Source organism: Odocoileus virginianus, unplaced genomic scaffold (assembly GCF_023699985.2).
Source record: "Odocoileus virginianus isolate 20LAN1187 ecotype Illinois unplaced genomic scaffold, Ovbor_1.2 Unplaced_Contig_1, whole genome shotgun sequence".
In the NCBI taxonomy this organism is placed as follows: domain Eukaryota; kingdom Metazoa; phylum Chordata; class Mammalia; order Artiodactyla; family Cervidae; genus Odocoileus; species Odocoileus virginianus.
This window is the reverse complement of record NW_027224318.1, coordinates 942,043-961,385: the sequence shown is the minus strand read 5'-3', so window position 1 is coordinate 961,385 and position 19,343 is coordinate 942,043. Positions and strand designations below refer to the sequence as shown.

The 19,343-nt window shown below is 40.0% G+C and overlaps 1 protein-coding gene across 1 annotated transcript; it reads left to right on the top strand.

Annotated features, from left to right (window-relative positions):
* The first annotated feature begins 8,814 nt into the window (after window positions 1–8,814).
* LOC110144662 (ATP synthase subunit g, mitochondrial) lies at window positions 8,815–9,935 on the top strand. The gene has a single exon (XM_070463273.1). It carries the CDS (start codon window positions 8,842–8,844, stop codon window positions 9,151–9,153), a length of 312 nt encoding a protein of 103 aa, XP_070319374.1. The 5' UTR covers window positions 8,815–8,841; the 3' UTR covers window positions 9,154–9,935.
* Window positions 9,936–19,343: the final 9,408 nt, after the last annotated feature.

Below are 19,343 nucleotides of genomic sequence, written 5' to 3'. Positions count from 1 at the left end.
GTGATACGAGTTCATTTCCTGGGTTGGGAAGATCCCCTGGAGAAGGAAGTGGCAAACCCACTCCAGTATTCTTGCCTGGGGAGTCCCATGGACAGAGGAGCCTGGTGGGTTACAGTCCATAGGGTCGAAAAGAGCTGGACACGACTTAGTGACTAAATAACAAGAACAGCCTTGTGTTAAATGAGTCATCAATAATGGTTCTTCAATAAAATCACTTACTATGTGATTCGAGTCAGGAGTTGCGTTCTCCAGAGCAGTGGTCTCCAAAGTAGAGTATTTACACCCCTAAACTGTGTGTGTAAGATGAACCATCTGGAAAGTAAAAAGGATATATTAAAACTTGCATTTACTCTGATCCTAAAAAGAAATAAATGGATCTTTAGCAATAGATAGTATGTAATTTGTTAGTGGTTCAAGTATATACTTTAATACATACAATGAAATACATACATATTAGGAGCACATGTTCATATTTTATCACAGATAAGGATTATGGAAGTTTGGAGACCACTGTTTCAGTTGTAGAATGTCCAAGTGAGTTGATTTCCTCATAGGGGAGGCACACTGCTTTCCAAACCTTCTAAATGCTGGTGGATACCCCAAATTCTACCACACTGCCTCTTTCTTTAGCATAATCAGGAGTGTAAACCTAGGAGTCCTATCTGGATTTGAATACTAGTGTTTCCACTTACAGTTGTGTGACCTTGGATGAAACAGTTCACTTTTTAGTTTTCTCATCTCTTAGATGGACATATAAATACCACTTTACAGGGTAGTTGTGAGAGTTTGTAGATATGTGAAATAATTAATAGATAGTTGAAATTCAGGGAATATTAGCTGCTTTCAGCATATGTTAAAATTTTAAACATATAAGCTTTTGGTTATCAGTCATCAATACATCTGCATAAATGAGTTTGAGATTGTGTTTTAAATTGTGGTAAAACACACATACACAGTGTATCATGTGAAATGCCAGGCTGGATGAATCACAAACTGGAATCAAGATTGCCAGGAGAAGTATCAACAACCTCAGATATGCAGATGATACCACTCTAATAGCAGAAAGTGAAGAGGAACTAAAGAGCATCTTGATGAAGAGAGAGAGTGAAAAGCTGGCTTGAAATTCAACATTCAAAAACCCAAGATCATGGCATCTGGTCCCATCACTTCATGGTAAATAGAAGGGGAAAAAGTGGAAAAAGTGACAAATTTTATTTTCTTGTGCTCCAAAATCACTACAGATGGAGACTATAGCCATGAAATTAAAAGACACTTGCTCTATTTCCAGCTTTTTAAGAAATCTCCACACTGTTTTCCATAGTGGCAGTACTAATTTGCTTTCCCACCAACAGTGTAAGAGGGTTCCCTTTTCTCCACACCCTCTCCAGCATTTATTGCTTGTAGACTTTTGGATAGCAGCCATCCTGACTGGCGTATACACACCAAGGAAACCAGATCTGAAAGAGACACGTGCACCCCAATGTTCATTGCAGCACTGTTTATCATAGCCAGGACATGGAAGCAACCCAGATGCCCATCAGCAGACGAATGGATGAGGAAGCTGTGGTACATATACACCATGGAATATTACTCAGCCATTAAAAAGAATTCATTTGAATCAGTTCTAATGAGATGGATGAAACTGGAGCCCATTATACAGAGCGAAGTAAGCCAGAAAGATAAAGACCATTACAGTATACTAACACATATATATGGACTTTAGAAAGATGGTAATGATAACCCTATATGCAAAACAGAAAAAGAGACTCAGATGTATAGAACAGACTTGTGGACTCTGGGAGAAGGCGAGGGTGGGATGTTTCAAGAGAACAGCATCGAAACATGTATATTATCTAGGGTGAAACAGATCACCAGCCCAGGTTGGGTGCATGAGACAAGTGCTCGGGCCTGGTGCACTGGGAAGACCCAGAGGGATCGGGTGGAGAGGGAGGTGGGAGGGGGGACCGGGATGGGGAATACATGTAAATCCATGGCTAATTCATTTCAATGTATGACAAAAACTACTGCAATGATGTAAAGTAATTAGCCTCCAACTAATAAAAATAAATGGAAAAAAAAATAAAAAATAAAAGACACTTGCTCCTTGGAAGAAAAGCTATGACAAACCTAGACAGCGTATTAAAAAACAGAGACATCACTTTGGACCAACAAAGGTCTGTATAGTCAAAGCTATGGTTTTTCCAGTAGTCATGTACAGATGTGAGAGTTGGACCATAAAGAAGGCTTTGGGCCAAAAAATTGATGCGTTGAGTTGTGGTGCTGGAGAAGACTCTTGAGAGTCCCTTGGATAGCAAGGAGATCAAACCAGTCAATCCTAAAGGAAGTCAACCCTGAATATTCATTGGAAGGACTGATGCTAAAGCTGAAGCTCCAATACTTTGGCCACCTGATGCGAAAAGACCCTGATGCTGGGAAAGATTGAAGGCAAAAGGAGAAGGGGTGGCAGATGAGGTGGTTAGATAGCATTACTGACTCAATGGACATGAATCTGAGCAAACTCCAAGAGATGGTGGAGGACAGAGGAGCCTGGTGTGCTGCAGTCCATGGGGTTGCAAAGAGTCGGACACAACTTAGTGACTGAACAGCAACAACAAAAACACAAATAACATAAAAATGACCATTTAAACCATTTTAAGGTGAAATTCAATGGTTTTGCTATGGTCTAAATGGGTCCCTCAAAATTCATGTGTAGAAATCCTGGTCACCAAATATGATGGTCTTAAAAGGTGAGGTCTTTGGGAAGCGCTTAAACCATGTGGGGCAGGGGGAGCTCTCATGAATGGGATTAGTGTTCTGAAAACCCTTGGCCTTTACACCATGTGAGGACTCAGTGAGACAGCAAAGTCTACAAGCCACAAAAAGGGTCCTCAGGAGAACATGACCATGCTGGTGTTTGATTTTGGATGTCCAGCTTCTAGAACAGTGAGAAATAAATTTCTGTTGTTTGTAGGCTATCTAGTCTGTGATATTTGGTTTTAGAAGCCTGAATGGACTCGGGTAAGCATTTTAGTACATTCATAGGGTTGTGCAACCATTACTGCTATCTAGTTCTAGAACTATTTCACCACCACAGATGGAAACTCATACAAAGTAAGCAATCACCTCTTAATCCCTCCTGTTCCCAATCCCTGGTAACCACTAATCTGGTGTGTGTGTCTATGGATTTGCCTATTCTGGATATTTTATACAAATGGAATCGTAAAATATGCACTCTTTTGTGACTGGTCTCTTTCACTTAACATGTTTTCGAGGTTCATCCATGTTGTAGCATGTATTAGAACTTCATTCCTTTCCTCAGTTAAATAATATTCTGTTGTATGGGTAGACCACCTTTTGTTTATTTAACCATCAGTTGATGAACATGTGGCTTGCTTCTACCTTTTGGTTATTGTGAATAGTGGTGTATATTCACTGTGAATATTCGTGTATACATTTTTGTGTGGACATGCATTTTTGATCCTCTCATGTATGTACCTAGGAATAAAGTTCCTGGGTCACAATGTGCTTAGCTGCACAGTGGGCTTAGTCATGTCCGACTCTTTATGACTCCATGGACTGTAGCCCGCTAGACTCCTCTGTCCATGGGATTCTCCAGGCAAGAATACTGGAGTGGGTAGCCATTGCCTTCTCTAGGGTGGGTCACAATGGTTGGAGCTTAAACATGCAGGCTGGGGTCTCCATGTGGGAGGACATGAGGGTCCTCATGTAATGATGCAGCTCAGGGAGGAATGGGAAAGGAAGAAGGGTAGTCTGGGGACAAGGGCTTGGTCCTCCGCTCACTGCCACATCCTGACTCAGCACTCTGGGAATTTGAGAATTCTATATTTGAAGCTGCTTTTCTGCAAAGTTGCAGGTGTTGCTGTTTTATATTATAAGACTTCTCAGGGCACATCTTTATCTCTAAGGCATCAGGAGTCTAAGTGTTTCTCTCAGAAGATCATATTTCACAGACTCCTCCTGATCCAGAGGAAGAGTTGTTGTTGTTCAGTCACTAAGTTGTGTCTGACTCTTTGTGACCCCATGGGCTGTAGCATGCCAGGCTTCCCTGTCCTTCACTATCTCTTGGAGTTTGCTCAAACTCATGTCCATTGAGTTGGTGATGCCATCCAACCATCTCATCCTCTGTTGCCCCCTTCTCCTCCTGCCTTCAATCTTTCCCAGCATCAGGGTCTTTTCCAATGAGTCAATTCTTTGTATCAGGTAGCCAAAGTATTGGAGTTTCAGCTTCAGCATCAGTCCTCCCAATGAATATTCAGGATTGATTTCCTTTAGGATTGACTAGTTTGATCTCCTTGCTGTCCAAGGAACTCTCAAGAGTCTTCTCTAGCACCACAGTTCAAAAGCATCAATTCTTCGGCACTCTAAGCCTTCTTTATGGTCCAACTCTCACAACCATCCACGAATACTGGAAAACCCATAGTTTTAAAATACGGACATTTGTTGGCAAAATGATGTCTGCTTTTTAATATACTGTCTAGGTTTGTCATAGCTTTATAGTTACATGACCATAATTTCATGGCAGTACCAAGGAACGATAGTGTGATGCCTAGGAAATTTAAGAATTTGGCTTTGGGAGTATTTAACAGTATAAGCCATCAGACCAGTAAATAGTTCCATTCATAGGACCACATGGGTGTGCCATGATTGTGGGTGTATTCCTAAGCACAGAGAAATAGTGATTGCGAGGCCATTGCCATCCGCATACTTTGAGGGTTTTAAAATTTTTTTCAATTATTTTAAGTGGACTGTCTAAAATATAGTGTTTCTCAGTGTGCTTTGTCACAGACAAGCTGAGAAACAGAATTCTAGTTGAACCTGCTTCTGCTTGCTGATGAGTTTTTGTTGAAGCCTCATGGAAACTGTCAGGAGTCAGTTTAGAGAAGAGGGAGGCCCTTTCTGTCAGGGATAATTAAGGAAGGATTTGTAGACAGGGTAGTATTTGAACTAGATTTTGAAGCTAATTGTGCAAGTACCAGGTGGAAGAAACGACTCTAGCAACCCAAAGGAAAAGGGGCTAGAGTTTTAGTCCATAGTAAGCCTATGAATTAACATCTTCCTTAAAACTTTCCCACACCTATATTGGGGGAATTGTGCTCGGTGATGGACATGGGGAGCCAAATCAGGCTTGGCCACACCCTGGAGAGGCTCACAGTTTGTTCGAGGGAGATAAGCTAGTAGATAGTTATTATATATGTGAAACTATCTGCCCATTTGGCACCTGAAAGCAATTGGAAGACGTGGCGCATACGACTCAAGATGGTATGTCCAACATTTTAAAGAGTTCATGCTTCATCATCTATGAGTCATGAGTGCAAGATGTGGTTGCCATATTTCCACCATTTAAAGATTCTGTCCATAGCTTACAACTTGACCCCAAATGATCTCTGTTGCACCTGATAAAATGTTTCACACTGAATGCATTCTGTTCTCTCTCACTTTCAGATATATTAAAATGGAGAAATCATGAAACTCAGAATTGAGGAAATGTAATGAGTTGATGTTAGCCTATATTAATTGAAGTTTAGGGTCTGTAATGATGGAGACATTCCTTGCCATGCTGATTATAATACACCTCTGCGCTTTTTCTGATTCATTTTAAAAGGAACATCCAGACAAACCAAGTGCATTGGGAGAAAAGTGACTAGGCTAGGGAAGGACTCCACCATTCTCTATAGGAAAAAGATACAGAAATCACCTGAGCTTCTGCAGGACTCCACACTTTATTCCTGGAACTCACTTGCCACTCACAAGGCTAAACTTTATCTGTTTTCTTTACTAGACTCAAGTTTCATGAGATAGAGTGTGCTGTTCTCTGCTGTGTCCCTAGTGTTTCTGCTTAAATTGGACATTTAATACATCTTGAATGAATGAGTTAGTGACTGAGACGCTAAGGCTTGGAAGCAGAGATGAGGAGAGAGAGCTGTTAAACCTTGGGAAAGCTGGCATGTGGAAGTGGTAACATGCTTGTTTCCTATGGTTGTCTTCTTTCAATGAGGTCCAGTAGATGTATAAAAGAAACCATGGGGACACAGAATGGTCTCCAATAAAGGAACTCTTTTCTTCTCTAGTCACTTTAAGACAAAATGAGTATACTGTATATAATATACACTGTAGCAGTTTTTCACCTTATTTGGGGCAATCTGATGAAAACCAAGGTCAGTCTTCCCACACAAAAATGCATATACAAACATACAAACCATCCACAGCCTTTCTGTGACTCTCACATTAAGGATCTCATTTCCACTGCTTTTGCAGTTAACAAAAGCACCTTTACATACATTATCTTAGGAATAGAGACACAGGGGGAATGCAAGGCTGAACTATGAAACCCTTAGTGCAGGTGAAGAAAATAAAGCTCAGAGAGGTTAAGTCATTTGCCCATGGTCACACAGCCAATAAATTTTGGAGCAGGGATGGGAGCCCTGTGTGTCAGGCACATATTCAAAGGGCTCTGCCATGCATCATGGTTGCTTCTGTGTCCCTAGAAATGTTCAGACAGGCTTTGCTACCTCTGGGCAGGCCAATAGAGGTGTTTTGAGCATTGACAGGATGGATGTGCAATACTTGATAAACGTATAAAATACAAGTGAGAAAGGGCTGTGTGTGTGTGTGTTATCAGAGAGGCTATAGAGGGTAAGAGATAGACTCTGGAGACAGACCACCCAACTTTGAACCCAGTTTTGGCCACTTGGCAGATACATGATCTTGGGCAAGTTATTTAACTTTAAGTCTCAGTTTCTTCATCTGTAAAATAGGGATAATAATAATATCTTCCTTACACGTTATTGAGAGGCTCAAATGAGATAATATGTATACAGTGCTTCACACAGTACCTGGCACTTGGTAAGCACCTAGTGAGCATCAACCATTCTCAATAAATGATATAGTGTTGATGTAATTACTGTTGTCATTTGAAGTAATTTTCATTTCAATAACAGCATTAATCTCTAAGGAGGGAATTGTTTCTCCCTGTCCAGTGCTGTGAAGGAGTTTTTCTGTACCTTCATTCAAGCGGTGTGCTTACAGGGATATGCAGGTTTAGTCCCCGCCTCAGTTTTTTTCTTTTAAGAGTAGGTATAGGGATTTAGAAAAATAGTGGAAATAATGACCATAGTTTTTATGGTTTTAGTTGATAAACAAGCTTATAATGAATATTTGTATTTTGACAAAAAAGATATACTGATGTTATTCCCAGTGTAAACCAGTCAAGAGAGAGACAATGTCATTGCCCCTTAAAAATTGAGCATTTCATCAAATTGGCTAAATGTTTAAAATGTCTGCAGAAGGCACAAAGGTATTCATACACTATGTCAACAATTGTCACTTTTGAAATGCTGACCATCAGGGGAGATAAAGAGTAGGGTAACAGCTAGTGATCTAGGAACTGGGCAAAATCCACAGCTGACATCCTACACTAAAATAAAAGAAGCATTAAGTTTCCCTTGGTGATTTTGTCAGTGTCAGTAATGTCTGTAAATGTAAATTTTGGTTTTTTTTGGCAGATAGGTGTTAGTTAGATTAGGAAAGACAGTTAAAAATATGACCCTTCAGATTTAAATGGAAGATAACATTTAAATTGAAAGTGGTAAGAAGAATGGTTTAATAAAGTGACTTTTGGAGGGCTTAATCCTGTCACTTTTTCCAGCAATAGATTTTTCTAAGGTTTTTTCTTTCCTCCTAATAAAAGCAGCTGCATGGAGTCTGATTATGTGTGATATTTTAAATTATAACCCTGTGCTGTGCTGTTGTACTTAGTCACTCGGTTATATCCGACTTTTTGTGACCACATGGACTATAGCCTTCCAGGCTCCTGTGTCCATGGGATTCTCCAGGCAAGAATACTGGAGTGGGTTCTATATGGGATCTTCCCAGCTCAGGGATCGAACCCAGATCTCCTGCATTGCAGGCTGATTCTTTACCTTCTGAGTCACCAGGGAAGCCCAAATTATAACCCAGTCTATGTTTTTGTACACTATTGAATTTTATTAGGCAAGCTTAATGGCCAAATCCATTTAACTTGGATTTTAATTATCTTTAATTGTATAGAATTTGAGAACAAACTACCAACCAAGATGTCAGATTTACTATGTGATGGTTTATTTTTTTCTTCCCAGGTTTCCAGTTTTCTCAGATTTCCAAACTTTCTATAGCTCTGGCAAGGAAGATAATTGAAGAGAGAAAATGAATCCATATTTTATAAAGGCAAAGAAATGGAGTGGTGATTTAGAATTTTACATGCTGGTTATTAAAATGATCACATAATTTTTATCTTTCTAAGTAAAGTGAGGTGGAGAGTTGAAGCAACTACCTAAGGGGGGAAAGTCCCATATTTATGTCAATTATTTTGTTTAAAGGTTTGCTAACTTCCCTCCTTGAGTGTCATGATCTGGGCTCCCTTGATCAAGTCAAGTTTATTTCTTCACTATAAAGTGAAGTATCAGCTATGTTCTCTGAATTCAGTGTCTTTCCTAGCTGTATTTCAGTATTTCATCTGTATAGTGGGAATACCAGCAAAGCTCATAATAACTGCCTTCATTCCTAGGAAAAATGCAATTAGTAGATACTTGGGATTTTAAAGCAACCTATACAATGATGACTTGAAGTGCAAGGTGCTTGTGTTTCTACACTACACACAAAGGAAGATATTTAGAATTCAATGTACCTGACTTTGGCCTAGGTTTGACAAATTCTTGAGGCATTATTGTAATTAAGGGAACTGACTTTTGTGTTCCTCCATTCCTCCCAGTTACCAAATAGGATTTTTTTTTCCATCACAAAAGAAAGTAGCAGTTGGGGTGACGGGCTCTCCGTCCTAGTACCATGGCCCAGTTTGTCCGTAACCTCGCGGAGAAGGCCCCGGCGCTGGTCAACGCTGCTGTGACTTACTCGAAGCCTCGATTGGCCACGTTTTGGTACTATGCCAAGGTTGAGCTGGTTCCTCCAACCCCTGCTGAGATCCCTACAGCAATTCAGAGCTTGAAAAAAATTATCAACAGTGCTAAAACCGGTAGCTTCAAACAGCTCACTGTTAAGGAAGCTCTACTGAATGGTTTGGTGGCCACTGAGGTGTGGATGTGGTTTTATGTTGGCGAGATCATAGGCAAGCGTGGCATCATTGGCTATGATGTTTGAAGACCAATTTTTAACATGTGATTATATTTGCTTTATTATTCAAGTGTTCTTGGACCATGTGTGAGCAGACTGCTATTTGAATAAAATAAGACAATGTGTCAGAATCAGTGTTTTCTCTATCAAACACTACATGGAAGGTCACAATTTCTCTTGATATTAAGTTGGATTGTCTTTTGCTTCAGTATATTAATACAGCTCTAAATGCATGCCTTTGCTTAGCCTGCAATTTGGAAAATGTATATATGAGTATACCAACCTGGTACCTGTATAAATGAGGTTAACTTTATTTTGAAGGCTTGAAACAAATGATGTTTAAGCTTTATTTCTAGAAGAGCTGGGGGAAAGGCTTTGAGAAAATGAGAACTTGCTCCAGTAGGAGAAATAATAATACCATGTGCTAAGTATGATACAGTTAAATCACGTAGCATTAAGAATACAATTTGGACTGTTTTTCTTCGCAAAAATCAGAGAAAGATCCCTTTGACAACACCTTTTTGTCAGTTTGAATATAGCCTCCCAAAAGAACAGCATGATGATAATCTGTGTATCTTTGTAATATCTTTAACATTAGGACAGAGTGAATGAGAGCGATAACGTATTTTTCATCTGATTTTGATATTTGTTATATTATTAATCTGTCCAGTTTTTAAGGACCTATCTTCGCAAAAATAAAATATCATTTAACAGGGTTATGATTTAGTATTGTCCTTGGGTCTAAATAGTATATTATGTCCTGAAATAAATACAAGTGATTAGTAAAAAAAAAAAAAAAGAAAGTAAAAGGGTTGGAATTTAGTTAAGGATTAACATATACACTTCTTCCTGCCATTTCTTGCACTTGATTGCCAAGTTCTGCACTGAATAAAATTAAAGTATTGCCAAAAAGGTAACAACCGTTGAATTTAATATTAATACATTATACAGTCTATGTTGCATGCAGGTAGGCAGTAGCTTTTGGATCTGAGCTGTGAGCCCGCCTTGACTGTGGAGATATTTCCTTACATTATTTTAATATGAAACAGTATGAGGAACAATCTAATATATACTTTATTTTGAGTGACAATCTAGAATAGAGAAGGGATGGCCACTCAGGAGATCTCAGTAATAGAAGCAGAGATGCCTTCTGCTATAGCCGCTTGCAGTGATTTCTTTTTCAAGAAGAGAGTTGTATTTTTTTAATATGGAGATGATGATGGTCCAGAAAGACATTGATTGAGAGTATTAAAAATAAGGTCTTCTATTTTCATATGAAGTAACAGGTGAAACGATGAGCACTAAAAGGTGAATGGACAGAGGAGCCTGGCAGGCTACAGTCCACAGGATTGCAAAGAGTCAGACATGACTGAAGCGACTTAGCATGCGTGCAAGAGATGAATGGGGCCGTGCATGCCTAGTCTCACAGTGTTTTGTTACCTGGACTTATTTTTCTGTCTCTGTTGCAATAATTAAGTCATGCAACCCTTGCCTTATTTTTTTTTCCTTTCTCCCCTACCCAAATTCAATCCAAAACACTGTTGAGTGACATGGGTGAGATGGTTTGTCCAGAAATTTCATATCCCATTAGGAGATTCTTGATGGAGACTTTAGTCACAATTTCCCTTTTTTTTCAGTTTGCAGAGGAGATGTGGAGTAGGTTACTCTGATGGTCGAGCAGAGGATGTTGTGGTCTGTCTTGCCATCCACAGTGGGGAATTGGTTAAATTGACTTCAGCTTCCAGAGTGCTGGCATATGCCCTAGACAGCTCTAGCACCTGAAAGGAGAGGGAGTCAGAGCTAGTTACCTGCCCACCTACTCCTGAAACAGTCCTGTGATCTATGGTGTATCTTCCCATTCCAGGTGCAAGACACTTGCCACTTGCTGAGAGAGGGCATTTGCCACTTTGCAGGAAGAGGGCCAGGGGGTAGAGGTGGGAGGTCATTCTTTTGGTCTAGACCACCCAAGTATTTTCTGCAGTTTCAGGACTCAGCCAAGGATTCTGAAAAGGGGGGAGGAAGGTGTGAGGAAAATGTGCTGAGGAATTTCAGAATGTCAGTCTGCCATCACCTGGGCTGTGTTCCTGGGCAGTTGTTGTAAAATGTGGCATAGCTCTCAGGTTCTTTAAGGGTGGGGAAAACAGCATGGGGGTGCGGAGACAGCTTGGGATATGGAGTCACTGGCCCAGTACCTGAGTGCCCAGTGTGCAAATTGAAGCAAGTCATGGAGAAGGAAATGGCAACCCACTCCACTGTTCTTGCCTAGAGAATCCCAGGGACGGGGGAGCCTGGTGGGCTGCCGTCTATGGGGTCGCACAGAGTCGGACACGATTGAAGCGACTTAGCAGCAGCAGCAGCAGCACCAAATTTTCTCATATCAGTTGTGCTTCTCCTGTTGTTGACCTTCTTTAACATTTTCTGCCCTTGAGGGTGAATTTGGACCCTTTCTTTGTGAAGCCAAAATCCTGGCAGGTAGGCTGTACATTGATCTGTTCAAAAAGTGTCTGCTGTTCATTCCCACCACTCCATCCTTTTATTGTGGAGCATCTCTTCCTGACTTTCCAAAGGGAAGTTGAGGAACCAGCCAGATGCTGAACCCTCTGCCCTGACACCTGAAAGGACTTGCCCAGCGCCCTGGACACCAGGGAAAGATCTGCCCCAGAGAAGGGATGGAGATCTAAGAAACTCCAGTCATACTTGGATAACAATGGCAGAGACCTCACCTCCACTGAAAGCCTCTCAGAAACGAGGGCTGTAGCTGAGGAGGGGATAGCTGAGGGGGAGGGACAGACCACTTGGGATACACTTGAAAGAAAGAATATGAGACAGACAATTAAAATTCACTTCCACAGATTTAAACTTTCCATGTTGGCTCTTCCTTGTTTGGGATGTCCATCTTGTTTTCAGTATGTCAAATAAATGATTGGGGATGGTGGTAGGTGAAAAAAATATGAACTACAACTGGAATAGATCGTCTATAACATATAACTTTGAAACAGTCATTTCACTTCAAAATCCGGCTTTTGTCACATACCACACAATGATTCATTATGTGATTTTTAACTTCAGCTTTTGAAAGCATCATAAATCCATAATATTGACTATTTAAAATTGCCAGGACTTCCCTGGCAGTCCGGTGGTTAAGGCACCACACTTCCACTGTAGGGGGCACAAGTTCAATCCCTGGTTGGGGAACCAGGATCCACATGCTGCGTGGTATGGTCAAAAAAAGACAAAATTGCCAAGGAGGGTCTTCTGTGAGAAAAACAAAACAAAACCAAACCTGGGATACACTAGGGAACAGCAAAAAAAGACTATAGCTGTAAGTATAGCTACTTAGACTTAAGTTAGAGGACTAGCTATTACATTTCCTGTCATTTTACATACTATGAAGATTCAGAGTGGTATTATTTGGCAGGCAGTATTATTTGGAGGCAGGTGTGAGACATGCAATTATCATAAAGACTCTGTGAAGAGGATGTCCACATGATACAAATTTATCTTTATTCTAATATAGTTTACAGAGTTTTTTTTCTGACAAATTACACTACACTTTATGGAAATGTAACATTTTGTATGAATGGAAAGGGTAAGCCTAGTTGCATGCTAATGAGGGAGACAAAGTAGCCTCACTCTTATTTGCAACTGGCCCAGACCTTTCCATTAGCAAATTAAAATCTGTTCAAATTTATTTACTAATATATTAGGAGAAGCTTCAGGCTAACCCCTTGACCTATATTATATAGCAAACAACTGTAGCAGTGAAAATAATTAATAGCGTGTAATACACCTCCTGTTTATTTCTTCTTCATGCCCAGGGGTCAGCTGTATAGTGGGTTTGCCATCTGCATTAGGTTACAAGGGTATATTTACTTAAAAATTATCAATTATAGTTTTAAATGGCTTTCCTTAATTGCGGTCTTCTTATTCAAGTGTGATACATATATATCCTTTGTGTTTATTTGTATATTATATCACCTGCTCCTAACTAAGTCTGAGAGGAGTCTATTCATTTGAAAATAATGACTCCCGAAGCCAGCTATGTTGTTTGTGTTTACTGCATATTCGCGAGAGCTGTGGCTTTGTTCGTCCTCATTACACCAATACTGAATCGATTAGCGTTCACTGTATATCTAGGAGAAACCTCTCAATTATCTTGTGGATCCTTGTAAGAGAGGTCTGGTTGCTAATGGACTTGAAATTTGCAAAGTGAATGTCAGAGTCTGCGAGGCTTGCCAGGAGCAAATGAGTGTACTGAGCTTTGCTGACCTCTGCTGTCTGTTTTAAAAGGCAGTGGTGCTTTTTCTCTCTGCAGAGAGGTTGTTTCCAGGCATGGTTGAGAGTCTCATTCTACTGTAGAGCTGATCACAGTTTTGAGCAGTGGAAATGAAAGTGCTCTTGGGATAGCAAGTGCACACAGTAGCAGAAGGGCATGCTCTGTACCTGTCTTATCTGAGAGCCAAAGCCCACGCACCTTTCACAAATATAATTCAAAATTGGGGGCCAGGAATTCACACATAAGCAATGCTATCCTTTTGTTACAACAGTTTCAAAATCTTTGGCAGGAAAATTTCCAATATCTCATTGGTTCAGAATAATATCTGTGCTGGGATGGTTTTATGATGAGAGTGTCCTCCAGGTAAAAATGAGGTTCAGAGAAAAGAGGTGGAAATGGAATTATGGAGTGTGGGAATGGTTTGGGATACAGGGCTGCAGAGTAGCTGCGAGGGTAGGAGGGAGACTTCTAGTTTCTCTGACAAAAGTAAAAGGTCCTTCTGTTTATGATCCTAGGGAATTGCATCCTCCTTTCTCTCTAAAATTCACCAGGTGAAATTTTTTTCCTGGCTATAGTCTACCTGCTTGTGAACCTCATAAGCAATCATAAATTGGAGTGAAGAAAGGTGAGAGCAGGTTCTGAAGAAATCTGTAGCACCCATAATGTCAGTATCCTCACATTTCTAATACACTAAAAAGTAGAACCAAAGTGAGTTGTTATTTTTCTTGTCTTCAAGAGCATAATCCTGTGGTAGGGTGAGACTAGGTAATACTCTATTTCCTGTTTCTGCATAATCCAGGCTGGCCAGATGACTTGAAGCATAGCAGTGTCTTCTATTTGTGTAATACCAAGGTATGCTGACATCTCCCAAGTAGCCTGGGAAGTGGTGGCACCCGTGGGTATTTGCTTATTTCACAGATGAGCAAACAGGTACAGAAATTTAGTGACATGCATAAAAGTCACTGGATTGAAACATGAAAGACACAGAATAGAACCAGAACCTGTGATTTCAAAGGCTTCATAAAAGCATTTAGCTCTGGAAGGATTCTGAAATAAGAAATCCCCCTGAAGTGCACATCCTGCACTCGCACCATCTTTTTCCCTGAAATCCCCATCCCTTTCTTACTTTCTCTTCTTACCACCCTCCGACTCTGTTCGCAAATTCTTGGCCAATGCCTTTCATCCTTTCCCCTGCTTCTCCTGTGGCAGCCACTACCAGCTTTTCTCTTGGCTCAGAACCCAAAGAGTTATGACACGCCCTGTCCAGGTTTGGACCCATACTCCTCTTTGTGTAGCGAAATGAAAAGACTTGCTTATCCTATGATAAATGCAGCATTTGATAACTAGAGTAGATTGCTGTGCTGATGCCATAAGTGGAATTAAATTTACTTGTTAGCCTTGATCTCTTTTTCCCAAATGGCTAACAGCTTTGTCTCTACCCATAGGATTAAGGTCCCTATTGAGAGGCATCATAGGACTGTAGGCTCTTCTGGGTTGCAACCAGTCTTTTGGTTGTTCTGATTCAGCGCTTTCTCTTCAGTGATAAACTACAGCATTGTCCATAGTTCAGTGGTTCCTACCCTATGGGTTATACCAGGCATTTACTGTAGATTGAATAAATAGTATCTCAGAAAATTATTAAAAACTGTAATTTTGAAAAAGTATGTGAATACTGTTATACCTAGCTAAATACAAATTGATTTAAAGATAATACTGACTTTATAGTCACAGTTTATCAGTTAAAAGTTTCTAAATGTACAGGTATACTTCTACCATGTGGAAATCAGTGAAGCATTTCAGCATTAGAATGATATCTTAATATGTAAAAAAGAGAATCTATAGCAAAAAGAAATGAACTGGAACTCAGAGGACCCAGCTTCTAATCATGGCTCAGTTATAAATTCTGGATCCATTATACAGTGAGTGATTTGGAGCAAGGGAGCTTTTCTCCAGCCCTGTATTTTTCCACTCTAATAAAATATTTATTTATTACTAAATACTTACTGTGATTCTGTTATACTGCTAACACATATTCAATACTTATCAATATGCCATTTGTCAGCCTTTTAAACATTCACAGTGGCCTTGTCCGGTGGGTATTATTACCTCTTCTTTCAGAAAAGGTTAATGAAGCACATAAAAGGAAGATATTTGTTCTTTTCTGTTATTACATAATTTTTTTAAAAAGGCCATTACTTCATTTGAATTCACCATGGTATCCAGTGAGAACTTCAGTTAATCTTATTTTCCAAATAAAGTTACTGTTTACCCAGTATTCTTATCACTTATTTTATTTTGGGGCCATACCACATGACTCATGGGATCTCAGTTTCCCCACCAGAGAGTGAACCTGGGCCGTTACAATGAAAGCCTGGAATCCTAACCACTAAGCCACCAGGGAACTCCCTCTTTTTACTTATTTTATTTTTATTTAAAAAGTTATTTATTTATTTGGCTGTGCTAAGTCTTAGTTGCGGCATGCAGGATCTTTAGTTGCAGCATGCAAACTCTTTAGTTGTGGCATGTGGGATCTAGTTCCCTGACCAGGGATTGAACCCAGGTCCCCTGCATTGGGAGCTCAGAGTCTTAGCCACTGGACCACCAGGGAAGTCCCCTCTTATTGCCTATTTTAAATACAACCTTTATCACATACTGAATTCTTATATATATAAGAACTGCTTTGGACTCTATTTTCTGATGCATTGCCCTGTCTTCCTAGTCCTGTGCTATTTCACTGTGTCAATAACTATAGTTTAAAATATTTTGATATTTTGCAAAGCATACATAGCTTCTTTAGTTTTCCTTAATATTTTCTAGATGTTAAAAAATCCAGACCATTCTTGCCAGTTTTCTCCTCTGGATGAATAATTAGAGTGAGAGTTTCAAGTGCAATTGGAAAAAATGTATAGAATTAAAATTAATTTGTGAAAAGTTGACTTTTCTGGACCATGGTAGATATCTTTATTTATCCTCATCATCTTTCATATGCTTTAGTAAAGTATGACGGTTGCATTAATGTAGGACTTACCCATTTTGTGTTGGGTTTATTTCTAGAGATTATTATCATTCCTCTTGTGGATGTGTAGAGCTAGTTTTTGAAGGATAGGTGAAATTTGGATTTGGGGAACAAAAATAGCACATTTGAGGGCTTAGTGAAGAAAATAAGCATGCAATGTCTGGGAGAAGGTATAAGGGTTAATTATTGGGTGGTAAAAGCTTTATGGGTGGCTCTCTATTATGTGTAGGATAAGTTTTACTAACAATACTTGCCTTATCTCCTTCATGGCAGGCAATCGACTCCAGTATTCTTGCCTGGAAAATTTCATGGACAGAGGAGCCTGGCGGGCTACAGTCCATGGGGTCGCAAAGAGTCACGACTAAGCTACTAAAACTTTCACTTTACCTCCTTGAAAGGATTGTTATGAAGGTTCTTAAAATGTGTGAGATATATGAAAATTAGTCTAGTCCAATGCAAACAGAATTATTGAGGACTATTTAAATGTTAGATGAACACATTCTGACACCTTGTGGTCATTTAAGGGTATGTATGATGTTGGAATTCCATTGGTTGAACTCAAAGTATATGGATTGTCTACAAAATCATATTTAGAGCTAAAAGGAGGGCTCTTAGAGATAATCTAATCTAATGTAATTCTAATTTACACACAAGGAAAGTGAGTCCCAGAGAGTGGGTCGTCTCTATTACATCTCACATGGCTTCTTAGGAACAGAGCTGGGATCATTTTTTTTTCTGATTTCTTGCCTATTGCTCTTTTTACTATAATTTGTCCCATTTGCTGACTTTTTACAGTTATAGGAGAAAAGAACTCAAAATTATCATAGTTTTAAATTCCTGGGAAATTTCACTATATAATTGTGATATCATCTCTGAAGAATTTAAATAACTTATGTGTGTATGTGTCAGGGTGATGGTGGCGTTTTCTAATGGGTGGAAGGGAGGGAGTAGGGCTGATTTCTGGGTGTTTCTCAAGCTGGCCAAACTTTGAGCCCTAAAAAACTTATCATTCTGGCTCAGTCGGTGGATGTACACAACAGTTCAAACTTCAGGGACCTAGAATATTTTCTAAGCTATTCGTGGGATTTTCTTAATAGCCCAAAGAGATCTGAATCTTCCAGGAATGGGTCTGTCTTCCTATGCCTGCTGCCCTAAGTCATTGGAAGTGGAGCCTCAGCCTGAACGTAGTGATGGATTCAGAGCATAGTAGCTGGGGCCATTGGTCCCTTTTACTGTCTGGGGATGAGAATCTGAATGGTGTATTTTCATGATCACCAGAGGGCTTCCATTGCTTTGCACAGATGTACTTCTCCACACAATGCAAGGAGCAACTGCTCCCATGGGTCCTATGGACCTCTTTTCTGAGAAGAACTCAGAAGGGGGAGATTAGTGGGATGACCTATAGCCCTACCCATTGTCGTTGATCTTGGGACCACAACTGGCATTCATCCTCTCCCTCCTCCAGTCTGCATTCTAAATTCATCTCATGCTCAGCTGTTGATCCTCAGCAGGTCTGGTGGCTTGCCTGGTGTTGTGACCCAAACCTTTATTCTTGAATGCTTTGAACCCTTGGAGATCACTCTCTTCTCAGTCTGGTCTTGCTGCATTTGTCCATTCACAGTTAGAACAGGCAAGAGTTCCCAAGTGGATATCCACGCCTAATTCCTCCTGGACCCCTGGTGTAAAAGCAGTCCTCCCTCCTTCTACTGATAAGGGTCAATTATTCTTACCATCATCATGACATGTCTTCTTGCCTGCTAGTCCTTTGGCACACGGAATTCAGTGTACTGACTTATAGTTCCATCAGCTCTGACATAAAGCTTAATGGGACCCTTACTGTATCCCTGGAAGGATTGTGCCCCCTTTGGGAAACAAGACCTGCAATGCTGTGGACCTCAGAGATGAGGGAACAGAAAGCGTAAAATCCCTGGATGGCCAATAGGGGTACTGTTAAGTGGGACCATGACTGCTTCCACTCCTTAGTTCTCAGACCTATGTGTTCTTCCTGGTGAGGACACAGCACCATACTGAGGCCTTTAATACATACACTCCATCTCTCAGGAGAGTACCGCATCCTTTCAGAGTGTTGTCCCCAAACTAGTGCTTCATCTGTGCCTTTAGAAAGCCAACCCAGGACTCTATGAAGTTGGCTTCTTTTGACTGGGGTCCTATGTTACATACTGACTTCCTTAGTTCTGTTTATGTACCAAAACTAGTTTTTGACTTATTTTATTTGTTCCAAGGGCCAGGAGAGGGAGGAGAGAGAGGCCATGCTGGTTCATGGGAAGAATTTGAACTATATTAAACACTGTTAAAGATCCTTAAGAAATTGGGTAAATCATATATAGAAACTGTGAGAGAACACTTCAGCTCTCTGAATGGTCAAGGGAATGTTCTTTCCATTTAAATTGTAAATAATTGCTTTTTAAAAAACTTTTGGACTCTATGGGAGAAGGCGAGGGTGGGATGATCTGAGAGAACAGCATCGAAACATGTATATTATCAAGTGTGAAACAGATCGCCAGTCCAGGTTGGATGCATGAGACAAGTGCTCAGGGCTGGTGCACTGGGCGAAGACCCAGAGGGATGGGATGGGGAGGGAGGTGGGAGGGGGGTTCAGGATGGGAAACACATGTAAATCCATGGCTGATTCATGTCAATGTATGGCAAAAACCACTACAATATTGTAAAGTAATTAGCCTTCAACTAATAAAAATAAATGAAAAATAAAATAAAATGCTCATGGTTAAAAAATAAATAGATTAAAAAAATTAAAAACTTATTGTTGTTTTGTTATTTGTGTACACTTTTGAATAAATTGAATCAGCTCAGATTGAGATAACTCAGATATCTAAGTGACTAGACTCAATTACCCAGAAAGAAGCATTTCAGTTACTTATTCTCAATAGCAAATTAGAAAACAAT